Source organism: Schistocerca nitens, chromosome 4 (assembly GCF_023898315.1).
Source record: "Schistocerca nitens isolate TAMUIC-IGC-003100 chromosome 4, iqSchNite1.1, whole genome shotgun sequence".
NCBI lineage: Eukaryota > Metazoa > Arthropoda > Insecta > Orthoptera > Acrididae > Schistocerca > Schistocerca nitens.
In genome coordinates this window covers 446,268,552-446,283,345 of record NC_064617.1, presented here as the reverse complement: position 1 = coordinate 446,283,345, position 14,794 = coordinate 446,268,552, and the positions used below count along the sequence as shown (strand labels likewise).

Here is a 14,794-nt window from a genome sequence, read left to right as displayed (position 1 = left end):
AAAACACCGCCAACAACTCCACATGATGTTACAGGTTTTTTGATCAGAAAATTTTATTAGGCTATCTGTATTAATCCTACATAAAAATGGCATCAAAAGTTAACGAAACCAAATATTCCATTTCTGCATTCTAATAGAGGGTCAAGGGCTTAATTTAACAGAAAATTGCCTACAGAAGAAATGGGTGGAGGGTATGGGTGGAAATGGGAACTGAAGTACACCATAAAAAAGGGAAATTTGAAAAAGCCTGAAGAGTAGATGAAAATAATAACAAAGAAATTGATTGTGAAGCTTGGCGTTCTCTAATAAAATGAAAAACGGACATAATCAACCACTTTATTTTCAAATGTAACATCTCAGTGTTTGCCTTAAACTTCTAATGAATGTAAATGTATTAATCACTGAACCACCTTGCTGGGTGAATGACATGAAAATTTTAGTAAGGAATCAAAGGGAAGTAAAAGGAATGAATATGAAAGAAAACTGAAAACAAGGGAGGTTGGGATTACTGTGTCCAATTCCAAGTATATCCTAAATGATTTAAGGGACCCTTTAACAATTTATATCTGGACACAAGACTTAATTAAAATTAGTTCTTTCTAAACACTGTATGAAGAAAGAAGGAGAGTTGGATTCGACAAAAAGTGGCAAACTGTGACAGAGAGATCATTATTGCTCAAACAAAATACAAATGAGTTAAATTAACACACACAACTCAGGCCTGATTACATACATACATTAATCCTTGTTCCATAGATCATGAATATGGCATTTTGTAATGATGTGGAACGTGTCACTTTAACATAAGTTTTCTTTACGCAAAATAATTAATTAATTATTTTTTTTACAGTTACTACTTCATATCTAAGTTTCCACCTGAAACATAGTGTAAATACTTCTATAAAACAGTATCTACACTCAGTGTACAAAAATACCATACTTGAGGCATAATGCTGTGGTGGGTCCCATCCAAGGATGAGAAAAGACTATGTTCTGAGGCAATGGTCTAATTTGAATATGTTTCTTCAAGGAAACTGATTTATCTCACCAGCCAAAAGTGGGCTGACAGAACTGTGAGCTTTGTTTGAACAACTTACACTCACTGTTTCCTTTTACAATCATTTGTCTTTCCCCAACACATTACTGCCACCTACATCTAAAGCTGCCTACATTCTCCGCAAGCCGCTGTATGTCTGTGTTGCAGACCATACCCTGTACCATGAACAGGAATTTCCTTTCCTGTTCCAGTCACAAATACAGAGAGGGAAAAATGTCTATCTAGATGCCTCCACATGAGTCCTAATCTCTCTAATATTATCTTTGCAGTCCTTATGTGACATTGGCAGCACTAGAATCGTTCTGCAGCCTGCTTCAAATGCTGATTCTCTAAATTCTCTCAATACTGCTCCTCCAAAAGAACTTAGTCTTCTCTCCAGTGGTTCCCATTGGATTTGCTGAAGCGCCTCAATAATACCTGTGTGTTGTTCAAACCTGTGACAAATCTAGCAGCCTGCTTCTGAGTTACTTGGATGTCTTCCTTTAATCCACTGTAGTGTGGATCCCAAGCACTCTAACAATACTCAACAATGGGTTGCACTGGTGTCCTATATGAGGTCTTCTTTACAGATGAACTACACTTTCCTAAAATTCTTCCAGTAAACTGAAGTCGACCATTCACTTTCCCTACTACAATCCTTACACACTCATTCCATTTCACATACCTTTGCAGTGTTATGCCTAAATATTTAACTGACATGACTGTGTCAAGCAGCACACTACTATGCTGTATTCAAACATTACAATATTGTTTTTCCTACTCCCCTGCATTAACTTACATTTTTCTACATTTAGAGCTCACTGACATTCATAACACCAACTACAAAGTCTGTCTAAGTCATCTTGTAACCTCCTGCAGTCACTCAATGATGACACTTTCCATACACTACACCATCATCAGCAAACAACCACAGACTGCTGCTTCCACTGTCAGCCATATCATGTACATAGAAAAGAACAGCAGTCCTACAACACTTTCCTGGGGCCCTCCTGATGATACCCTACTAGCCACAGAGGACAACTTACTGGGTTCTGTTATTTGGGAAGCCTTCGGGTGCCTCTCATATCTGGGAACCTATTCTGTATGATTGTACCTTTGATAGTACATTTTAGTGTGGCACCATGTCGAATACTGTATAGAAATCTAGGAACGTGGAATCTGCCTGTTGCCTTCCATTTACAGTTCACAGGACATCATGTGAGAAACAGAAAAGCTGAGTTTCGCATGAGCAATGCTTTCTAAAATCATGCTGATTGTCGAAAGAAACTTTTCCATCTCAAGAAAAAACTGAGAATATGTTCACATATTCTTCAGCAAACTGCTGTTAAAGATATTGGTCTGTCAAAAACTGAGAATATGTTCACATATTCTTCAGCAAACTGCTGTTAAAGATATTGGTCTGTCATTTTGCGCGTCGTTTCTTTTACCCTTCTTGTATACAGAAGTCACCAGCATGTCCCCCCCCCCCCTCTACTACTGTAATAACAGACTCTTGAATGGTACCCAGTGTTTCCAAGGCATCTGACCACTTCTTCTGACTCAACAGTTTCAACCACACAGATTCCATGTCGAATCATTTTTATATTTTAAAATATTTCAAATTCCTTTGGTTTTAATAGATAAAGGAGGTAATACAGAGGTATTGACACAATCTCCTATTACAAAAATTACTCTTAATTTTGTTATGAATCTGCTGGAAATTTACTTCCTGGGAAAAGTGTTGAAAAAAGCAACAGAGAACTACACAGAGAATTTTAGTTTTTCACACTGGAAGTTCTAGTTCACCCCTAAATGTAGCTAGGAAAAGAACTAATATGCTTTGCTAAGTCTAACATAATAGTAACTATCCAAGAAGCAGCACAGTTTTTAGTGAATCTCCTAAATAATCAATCATCTCCTTGAAACTCTGACAGTCATAAGTTTCACTTAACATAACTCACAATCAATGTTAAGAACCCTGCTCCTCATAACAAAAGATTTTCTATATATATCCAATGCTTTGGGCTGGGGCATGTATACAAAGGAAGGAAGATTAGAGTTTAATGTCTCATTGACAATGAGACGATCAAAGTAAGAGCACAACCTCAGATGAGGCTAGGATGAAGACTGAAATCAGCACTGTGTTACCCTAAGGAATTGTCCTGGCATTTGCCTTAATTGGTTTAGTGAATCTAGCCCCTAACTCTATAGCATCCACGGAATTAATGTAATTGGAATATCTGTGGCACTAACAAAAATGGACAAACCAAAAAAAATATGACAAAAACAAATCTGTGTTCTAAATATTTGACTCTGTGTGCTTCACAAAGAATGAAAATTGCACAGTTAAAATGTGAGATTCATAAATCCTCAAAAGTCTTTCACTTACTGTGTTGTGGGGATAGATAGCAGCAAATTTCACATGCATGTGTGCAGCAAACCAAAATTTCGGCTTTAGATGACGTAATAACTCCTCACATGGTTTGCTTCCAAGTGTATTTGACTCTATCTCACTGCTGTAATTCAGAAAGAAGAAAATGATGAAAATTAGTGCCGGTAACAAGCAGAGATGAAAAGATAATGCAAGAAGAGAAAAAGGGATAAAATACACACATCAAAAAAAGTTTTGCATCACCCCGGTTCCCAGAACTCCTGAAGACAGACGTTGACTGTGGATATTTTATCACAGACACAGTCCCTTTGACCGTTCAGAGATGTCACTAAACCCGCTCAAAGATGTAAACAACCATGCATGAGCAGCACCTATTAGACGGAGGGGGTGCGACAGCCGATCAGTTCCAGTCATTACACCAGGAAGAAGGTACATGGCTCATGTTTTCTGTAGTTCAAGCATGCCTAGACGGTCAATACCGTGGTTTGATCCCATCCGTATTGTTACTTTGTGTCAAGAAGGGCTCTCAACCAGGGAAATGTCCAGGTGTCTTGGAGTGAACCAAAGCAATGTTGTTCGGACATGGAGCAGATACAGACAGACAGGAACTGTTGATGACATGCCTCGCTCAGGCAGCCCAAGGGCTACTACTGCAGTGGATGACCACTACCTACGGATTACAGCTAGGAGGAACCCTGACAGCAATGCCGACATGTTGAATAATGCTTTTCGTGCAGTCACGAGACGTCATGTTACAACTCTAACTGTGCGCAGCAGGCTGCATGATGCACAACTTCACTCCCAACGTTCATGGCGAGGTCCATCTCTGCAACCACGACACCATGCAGTGCAGTACAGATGGGCCCAACAACAAGCCGAATGAGCTGTTCAGGTTTGGCATCACGTTCCCTTCATTGATGAGTGTCACATATGCCTTTAACCAGATAATTGTCGGAGGCGTGTTTGGAGGCAACCCCTTCAGGCTGAAGGTCTCGCACACATTGCCCAGTGAGTGCAGCAAGGTGGAGGTTCCCTGCTGTTTTGAGGTGGCATTATGTGGGGCCGACGTACACCACTGCTGGTCATGGAAGGCGCCGTAACGGTTGCACAATACGTGAATGCTATCCTCTGACTAATAGTGCAACCATATCAGCAGCATATTGGTGAGGCATTCGTCTTCATGGACGACAATTCGTGCCCCCATCGTGCACATCTTGTGAATGACTTCCTTCAGGATAACGATATAGCTCGACTAGAGTGGCCAGCATGTTTTCAGACATGAACCCTATCGAACATGCCTGGGATAGATTGAAAAGGGCTGTTTATGGACGACGACGAACTGCCGTTGAGAAGAGGGACAATCTGGACCAACAGTGCCTTGATGAACTTTTGGATATTATGTCACGACGAAAACAGGTATGATCTATGCGAGACGACGTGCTACTGGGTATTATAGGTACCGGTGTGTACAGCAATCTGGACCACCACCTCTGAAGGTCTCACTGTATGGTGGTACAACATGCAATGTGTAGTTTTTGTGAGCAATAAAAAGGGCGGAAATGATGTTTATGTTGATCTCTATTCCAATTTTCTGTACAGGTTCCGGAACTCTCTAAAACGAGGTAATGCAAAACTCTTTTTGATATCTGTAGATCACACAGAAGCCATTTTAAAAAGCACCTATCTAATTAGCTAGGAAAAGAAATGTGCAGAAACAAAACTGTGGTCAGCATCATACAGAGATATGGGGAATAGTTACAATGTTGGTGAACTGTCACTTGATGATAAAATTTAAATAAACTGCTCTTAAGAAGAGTGGTCTGAAATGTTAACAACAGTGCTATAGTTGAGGAGACTTATAATGATGAAAACAAGGACATATATGGGATAAAGAGAAAGAAAAATGGGTAAATTGGGAAGACTTGATCTATAATAAAGAGTTTTCACTTATTGGCAATTTATAAAAATGTGGCACTTTCCTTTGGTAATATGGAAGCACAAATTATGGCAAATAGCACAAAGCAATCTCCCAATTATACTTACGATTACAAGCACAATCACTTTAGCTTACATCTTGTAAGATAGTGTTAAAATGGTCACATGTTCCAAACTGTCAATTAAAACGAAAGACGAGAAGAACACTAAAAAAGATTCATAGAAATATGTGGCTAGCTGATCACTTAAAAATAAATGAGCCAGCCACCCTTATAACAAATTGAAAATGTTCTCCTAAAATTTTAGGGAACCAGTTGGACATTTCACAAAATCTTAAAAGATGCACCACATTCATGTCATTGTCAGTTAAAATAGAGGGAAACTCGGCAAATGTGTTGCTGCCCTTTTGTCTGAATACAAAATACAGAGATGCAGTCTATTAAAACGTGGCGGCACCATGATCTGCAAGCCACAAACTGCCATAAATTGGAGGCCTCTCGCTGGAACTAGAACCCTTGCATCAGGAGGTGTGTCCTATGTGAAGACAAGTAAGGAGGACCTCACAGACCTCATCCAGAATGTGTGACTGGAAGATGGCACACCACAGCTGCATCGTGAGCATTACTACACACAATTTATTGTCTATAACTTCCAGCCACACTGCTTCCCATCAAACCATGACTCAGCACGGTAACAGCGAAGCGATAGCACATAGGGGGATGGCACGATGAATTTATCAGATGACTCCAACATGCCTCCTTGGCTGCTAACCATAATATCCATATGCCCTGGCACCCAGCACAAAGACACCTCTTGCCCCTGCCTTTATAAGTGGAGAAGGGTGTCCTAGAGTACTTTATTGCAGGGTACAAGTGTTGTAGTTAGTGAAGGGCACTCAGGGAGTCTGAACAGAAGAGAAATTTTGCATTTGCAGCACACCTCATCTGCTCCAGTGCCTGCAAGATCATGTATAATTCTGCATCGAAGACACTGAAGTTTTAAGGTAGTCAGCTCTTCAGGACATCATCAGGATAAACAACTGAGCAGGCAACAGAGATGTTTAGACCTATCCATAAATACAACCACATAGCCGTGTTGCTTGCTTAAAATGTCATAAAATAAAGTATTTAAAACAGATGCAGTAATGCAGCCTCTCCTGTACCGCATTAATTCTAAAATTACTCTGGGCCTCTGCAGTAACCAGGGTGGCTGTCGGTTAAAACCCAGTATTTGGGTTTGCACTTGCCCCACACCAATTGACTTCAACACATGCTTCACACAGATGCCAAAAGGCCTTGTTGCTCGTGGATGAATGGAGGAGAGATGTTCCATACCTGGACAAGGAACAGGATGGTAACAACAACAATACGCCAAGAATAGATCGCTACTAACCAGATAGAAAACAGGTGTTGAGTATCAGACAGGTGCAAAGAAAAAAAAGACTTCTAGATAGTATTTAGATATAGCACTCAGTCCTCCATCAGATGTAGGACGGACGCGCGTGCCCACACGCGCGCGCACACACACACACACACACACACACACACACACACACACACACACACACACACTAACAAGATTACAACAGTTACTCTACAATCTATAAATTGTACTCTACAATCTACAGTATAAATTGTGAAACTCTGATATGTTCTATCACTTTACAATCAGTATTTAAATCATCACTGAGTCCACTGTAGAGCAGGCAGGATTTAAAATTTCAGCAGACAGAAATATATTTACACTGTATTGCTCACCATTACTTATCTTCAGGAAGCAAAATGTACAGTATTGTCATACAGCTTGAAAGAAGAAGTGTGGTTACTTCTATTTTCGTGATCTCAAACAGACTGCGCAGCAGTTGCTTGTGAATGGCTGAAGTAGATTTCTAACAGTGTGGCTTGTAAGACACTGGTAGATTGCTGTGTTTAGTTGTGTCTCGCAATGTTAAAGAATTTGTTTTATCAAAAAGTAACAGTGGAGTAATATTTACCTGTGTGTGTGTGTGTGTGTGTGTGTGTGTGTGTCCACATTTTAGGCAATTACTGATAATTTGTGTGGAGTATTGATCTATTGCTACCCAACAAAGGAAACTGCATTAGTGACTATGCTGTGCTGTTTCGCTCCAGGGGGTCGATCAGTATATGACAAGCCATCTGCAACAGGTACGCACTTCTTTAGACCCCGAAGACCACCAGTGATTTTGCTAAATGGGTGAAAGCTATTCCAAGGAAAGATATTCAGTTAACAAGTAAATCATGTGTATGTTACAAACATTTCACTGATGATTTGCTTTTTAAAATTGACTCATTCGTTATAGAAGGTAACAGGGTCGAAATACTGAAACAATACAGAATTTGAAGCCAGGGTCAGCACCTCACATTTTTCCTAAGTTGCCAACCTACTTAACAACTCACTTGAAAGCTCAAAAATCTCCAAATAGAACAAGGGGGGGGGGGGGAGTAGTCCTATTATGTACCAAAATTTCAGTGATTTGTATACCAGTTGCAGTACCTAATAAGTGCTACATGTATTGTCAAATGTATGACTTACTTTCTCTGCTTCTGAAGATTATTTAAGAAAGCTCTGCAAGGGATTTAAATGCTCATATGGCGTCAGCACACATGCCATAAATACTATCAGAGAAGTATTTAGAAATGATCTAGATGAAAGTAAACATTTAGGAATTGTAATTTTTGATGAAGTATGGGAATACATAAGTGGATGGTTTTGTAGACTTCGGTGATTTAACTCCAGAGAGAGAGAGAGAGAGAGAGAGAGAGAGAGAGAGAGAGAGAACATTTTGGTAAACCATGCATTGGTACTCAAGTTCATTCTTCTCCTTTATAAGTGGATGCAGCTGGTTGCTGTTTATGCATGGAAAAATGCAATTTTTGGTGATATCCCAGCTAAAATATTGATATGGCTAATCATACAGCTGGAGCAAGCATCATAAGCTTCACAAGTGTTGCAAGTCAATCAAACAAAAAGGCTGCAATTAATCTAGGAATTACTGGCAAACCAGGAAATGTTAAATGTAGTATTTAAAATCCAGTTCATCGGGACAGAAAACTTTGGGCCCTTTCAGACTACATACACACATTTAAATGTATGAGAAATTATTTTCACGAGAAAAGTAGGTTGCTGTACAAACACCAAGAAACAGATTTTAATTTCTATAGACAAGTGTATGCTTTGGGCTTGTCCCATAAATTTGTAGGCATTGGAGCTTGTCCAAAATTGACTTTTAGAGCTTATGTCTTTCCAAAGAATGAATGTGAAGCTGCCTGTTCAATTATTCAATAACTCAACTGCAAATGCAATTAAAAATTTCCAAAAAACTAATCCCAAGAATTTTAGCGGCGGTAAAAACACGGAACTATTCATGAGAAATGTGAATAATGTACCAGATGTGCTCAACTCTAGAATACCAAACCATTCACTCTACGAAGATTCCTGTTCACACAAAATATTAGTTGACTTTTAAGAAACCATTTGCTTAGTAAACAACACTTTTCCTGGAACGGAACAATGGAATCTCTCGGAGAGACATTAAAGAATATATCGGAATTTTCTCAGTATTTTTGGTCCAAAGATTTTAAGTATGTAATGACAGAAAAATTCAACAAAGACCCTCTGGAACATCATTTCTGAATTATGAGGTCTGTAAGTTGTGACGGCCAAAGATCAGCTGTGGATTTTCTAAAATAACATATGTTACAGAGCATGTATGTCCCTGTTAGGAGGTCTATATCTAAATCCGTCAACTGTAAACCAAGTTCAGTGCCACCTCTTACATGTTAATCTGATGTGTGTATGTGCTAAAGAAATGGAGGTACGAAAGAAACACATTAACTTTTCCACTGAAGACAAAATTAAGGAGAAAATTGTGGTAGCAGACTGGGAGAATGATCTTTCTATTCCATCTAAAGACAACATCCCATAGCAGGTTACATTATTAAAAACCTTAGTAAACAGAGCAGCTGTGTGAACTGTCCTCAAACCCTTGTGTTTGAAATGCCGTCTGACACAATAGCTGCAACCTTCACTACCATAAAAGACTTTGGCTCAATAAGTGGCCTTTCTTATTTAACCTACTTGTTCGAAAGCATTTTCAACATTCTTCTACAGCTTGAAGTAGTTCGTGAACAGATACTGCCTTCCATTTCAAATCTATGGGGTGACATATTTCATGAGTGTTTATACAGCACTGACATAACTGTTTTAGGAACAGGTGATTTGGGATGACGCGTGAAACACACTCTTGATCTTCCCAGTAAATTAATTTTTGATTTCATGAGGTGTTGCTTTTTCTTTTGCACGAAAGAAATCTGCAAAGAGCTCTTGGCAGCAGAGGCTGCGCAGTCATAATGCAAGCTTTCCAAAGTTTCTGACAACTTAAAGCTACAAATTATATGGGTGGGTTTATATTATCTTTATCTCCTATGTTTTAGTCTGTACTATTGATTGGTTGTTGTTGTTGTGGTCTTCAGTCCTGAGACTGGTTTGATGCAGCTCTCCATGCTACTCTATCCTGTGCAAGCTTCTTCATCTCCCAGTACCTACTGCAACCTACATCCTTCTGAATCTGCTTAGTGTATTCATCTCTTGGTCTCCCTCTACGATTTTTACCCTCCATGCTGCCCTCCAATGCTAAATTTGTGATCCCTTGATGCCTCAAAACATGTCCTACCAACCGATCCCTTCTTCTAGTCAAGTTGTGCCACAAACTTCTCTTCTCCCCAATCCTATTCAATACCTCCTCATTAGTTACGTGATCTACCCACCTTATCTTCAGCATTCTTCTGTAGCACCACATTTCGAAAGCTTCTATTCTCTTCTTGTCCAAACTAGTTATCGTCCATGTCTCACTTCCATACATGGCTACACTCCATACAAATACTTTCAGAAACGACTTCCTGACACCTAAATCTATACTCGATGTTAACAAATTTCTCTTCTTGAGAAACACTTTCCTTGCCATTGCCAGTCTACATTTTATATCCTCTCTACTTCGACCATCATCGGTTATTTTACTCCCTAAATAGCAAAACTCCTTTACTACTTTAAGTGTCTCATTTCCTAATCTAATTCCCTCAGCATCACCCGACTTATTTGACTACATTCCATTATCCTCGTTTTGCTTTTGTTGATGTTCATCTTATATCCCCCTTTCAAGACACTGTCCATTCCGTTCAACTGCTCTTCCAAGTCCTTTGCTGTCTCTGACAGAATTACAATGTCATCGGCGAACCTCAAAGTTTTTACTTCTTCTCCATGAATTTTAATACCTACTCCGAATTTTTCTTTTGTTTCCTTTACTGCTTGCTCAGTATGCAGATTGAATAACATAGGGGAGAGGCTACAACCCTGTCTCACTCCTTTCCCAACCACTGCTTCCCTTTCATGCCCCTCGACTCTTATAATTGCCATCTGGTTTCTGTACAAATTGTAAATAGCCTTTCGCTCCCTGTATTTTACCCCTGCCACCTTCAGAATTTGAAAGAGAGTATTCCAGTCAACATTGTCAAAAGCTTTCTCTAAGTCTACAAATGCTAGAAACGTAGGTTTGCCTTTTCTTAATCTTTCTTCCAAGATAAGTCGTAAGGTCAGTATTGCCTCACGTGTTCCAACATTTCCACGGAATCCAAACTGATCTTCCCCGAGGTCGGCTTCTACCAGTTTTTCCATTCGTCTGTAAAGAATTCGCATTAGTATTTTGCAGCTGTGACTTATTAAACTGATAGTTCGGTAATTTTCACATCTGTCAACACCTGCTTTCTTTGGGATTGGAATTATTATATTCTTCTTGAAGTCTGAGGGTATTTCGCCTGTCTCATACATTGTGCTCACCAGATGGTAGAGTTTTGTCAGGACTGGCTCTCCCGAGGCCATCAGTAGTTCTAATGGAATGTTGTCTACTCCCGGGGCCTTGTTTCGACTCAGGTCTTTCAGTGCTCTGTCAAACTCTTCACGCAGTACCTTATCTCCCATTTCGTCTTCATCTACACCCTCTTCCATTTCCATAATATTGTCCTCAAGTACATCTCCCTTGTATAAACCCTCTATATACTCCTTCCACCTTTCTGCCTTCCCTTCTTTGCTTAGAACTGGATTTCCATCTGAGCTCTTGATATTCATACAAGTGGTTCTCTTCTATCCAAAGGCCTCTTTAATTTTCCTGTAGGCAGTATCTATCTTACCCCTAGTGAGACAAGCCTCTACATCCTTACATTTGTCCTCTAGCCATCCCTGCTTAGCCTTTTTGCACTTCCTGTCGATTTCATTTTTGAGACGTTTGTATTCCTTTTTGCCTGCTTCATTTACTGCATTTTTATATTTTCTCCTTTCATCAATTAAATTCAATATTTCTTCTGTTACCCAAGGATTTCTATTAGCCCTCGTCTTTTTACCTACTTGATGGTCTGCTGCCTTCACCACTTCATCCCTCAGAGCTACCCATTCTTCTTCTACTGTATTTCTTTCCCCCATTCCTGTCAATTGTTCCCTTATGCTCTCCCTGAAACTCTCTACAACCTCTGGTTCTTTCAGTTTATCCAGATCCCATCTCCTTAAATTCCCACCTTTTTGCAGTTTCTTCAGTTTCAATCTGCAGTTCATAACCAATAGATTGTGGTCAGAATCCACATCTGCCCCAGGAAATGTCTTACAATTTAAAACCTGGTTCCTAAATCTCTGTCTTACCATTATATAATCTATCTGAAACCTGTCAGTATCTCCAGGCTTCTTCCATGTATACAGCCTCCTTTCATGATTCTTGAACCAAGTGTTAGCTACGATTAAGTCATGCTCAGTGCAAAATTCTACAAGGCGGCTTCCTCTTTCATTTCTTCCCCCCAATCCATATTCTCCTACTATGTTTCCTTCTCTCCCTTTTCCTACTGACGAATTCCAGTCACCCATGACTATTAAATTTTCGTCTCCCTTCACTACCTGAATAATTTCTTTTATCTCGTAATACATTTCATCAATTTCTTCATCATCTGCAGAGCTAGTTGGCATATAAACTTGTACTACTGTAGTAGGCATGGGCTTTGTGTCTATCTTGGCCACAATAATGCGTTCACTATGCTGTTTGTAGTAGCTAACCCGCACTCCTATTTTTTTATTCATTATTAAACCTACTCCTGCATTACCCCTATTTGATTTTGTATTTATAACCCTGTAATCACCTGACCAAAAGTCTTGTTCCTCCTGCCACCGAACTTCACTAATTCCCACTATATCTAACTTTAACCTATCCATTTCCCTTTTCAAATTTTCTAACCTACCTGCCCGATTAAGTGATCTGACATTCCACGCTCCGATCCGTAGAACGCCAGTTTTCTTTCTCCTGATAACGATTGATTGGTATGTGCCTCTAAAGATGAATATTTGCATGCTAAGCTGTATTTCAATCTTCGACAGTATATTTTATTTGCTCAACATACGTGACTCGATGTTTCGTAATTGCCTTTAAGGACATCAATGTTTTATACTTTCAACGTAGATGGCATAGTTCACTTATCTTGTCTTAATCTTGTCAAATACAGCATTTTAAAACTGTGTAAGATCTGACTAGTACACACATTGAAATGTTCTTCGCCCAGCGCTATGTGTCAGTAGAACCACCTAGCGGCAGGCACGCCGAAACCTATCGAGTGCCTACACTACTTCTAGACATTATCGTACTGTCAACAGACAAAGATATCTGTTTGCTCTCTTCCTCACTTCCAATGTGTGGTACTACACATATCACCTCCTGACAGAAAGTACAGGCCAGTAATTCTGCCTTACAACTTACTAGTGAACCCAACAAAGCTTCACAATTGCGAAATATGAATGGCAATTAGATATAAATCCTAATCTGGTTATGCAAGGGAACTATGTCTGGATGCAAATTTCAGCTCCTCATTGCAACTTTGCCCACTTTGAAAGTGTGGAATGTGAACTGTAATAAATCATGTAGAATATGAATGAAACAGACGTATTTTTATAGTCCCCTTCCTTTTCCCACACAGTATGATTACTAAACTTCAGAATACTTTTTCATTTTCTGGGTACTATGTGATAAGTGTATGAAATACTTTTCTGTACTACCGGTACAGAAAATGGCAAAATAGAACTGGCGATGTGGAAAACACTATGATCTTCTATCATTTCCAGCTTATTTGAATGTCCGACCAAGAGCCTTCTTTACTGTTACTGTAAACAAAACTCTGAGTTCCTTACACTGAATGGGTAAACTAGCTGGGATCACTGCTAAACAAAATATGAGAGAGATTTCTCCAGCTGCTGGATCTGTGAGGGTAGCAGCTTCAATGACATTATTTTTCATAGTTTTAATCTGTGAATGGGAAGCATTACAAAGTTTTGAACAATTCAGATTGCTTAGTAGTATATTAATCATAAACCAATAAGCCATAAATAACCACTTCCTAGTATGCAGATTTTCTGATAAATTGACTGCAAGGAAGGAAGTGAAACAGCACATTTGCACAGCAGAGCATTTTATTTCTCATGGTCAATTTTAAAAGAAAGGCTGCACATTGGAGTTTGACAAACCAATAGTCTACGACTGTCCAAATGTTTATTCAAGTATCATGTAAAAATCAGAAGTAATTTGGTCAAGAAATTTGAGATTTTTGTTAATAACATTTCCCCTTTATATATCAGAATAGAACAGTTTTCTCAACTGAATTTTCCTTTGATAGAAGAAACATATGTAAAATGTATATGATAAGTAGAATTTGACTTTTTTCTGTGAATGAATAGCCAGTTATAATTCCGTTGTTCTTCATCACTGTATGACTTGGTCCCATTTTTTACAGTTTTTAATTTCGTATTGCAAGAAGTTGGCACATGCTGATGCATTACCATAATCTTTGTGCACCCTGAAGTGCTTTAACTAATTTAACAATTTTTCTATAACTTCCTAAAGTTGATGTGCCTATTTCAGCAACAGATTTTTTGCAATTAAAGCACCAAGGATCAACATAATTTAAATTCGCTCATGTCGGATGATATAACCAAAACTGTAAATCTCTCAACACATCTTCCAACAACTCAGCAGCAAAAACCTGTCATTACCTGGCAACTGTCAGCACAGAAGACTTCACTGCGTCTTACCTGTCTGTCCCAGTCATGAACCTCCTACATTTTTTCTTCATATGAGATGAAATACTACAAGAGACCCTTAACTTATCTATATATTTCTTCTCTTATGGGTAGAATAGGCTTTTAATTGTGAATGAAAAGAAAGCATTCACAAAGCTGAACAGTATTTATTACATCAAAAGATGGTCTTCCACTTTCAGTATTATGAATGCTCTAAAATATTTGCAAGTGTCATGCTTTCATTGACAAAAGACATTTTTCTAGTTTTCATCTTCTTAATAATAATGGCCAATAATTTTGGTGACTTGTAAGCA

The 14,794-nt window shown here is 39.0% G+C and overlaps 1 protein-coding gene across 2 annotated transcripts in view; it reads right to left on the bottom strand.

Moving 5' to 3' along the window:
- LOC126251395 (lariat debranching enzyme) overlaps positions 1-14,794 on the bottom strand; it is a 94,651-nt gene that overhangs the window by 32,462 nt on the left and 47,395 nt on the right. For both annotated transcript variants that reach the window (XM_049951792.1, XM_049951793.1), the window contains exon 5: positions 3,426-3,552. In XM_049951792.1, the coding sequence (XP_049807749.1) occupies positions 3,426-3,552 (127 nt within the window). The remainder of the gene's footprint in view (positions 1-3,425; positions 3,553-14,794) is intronic.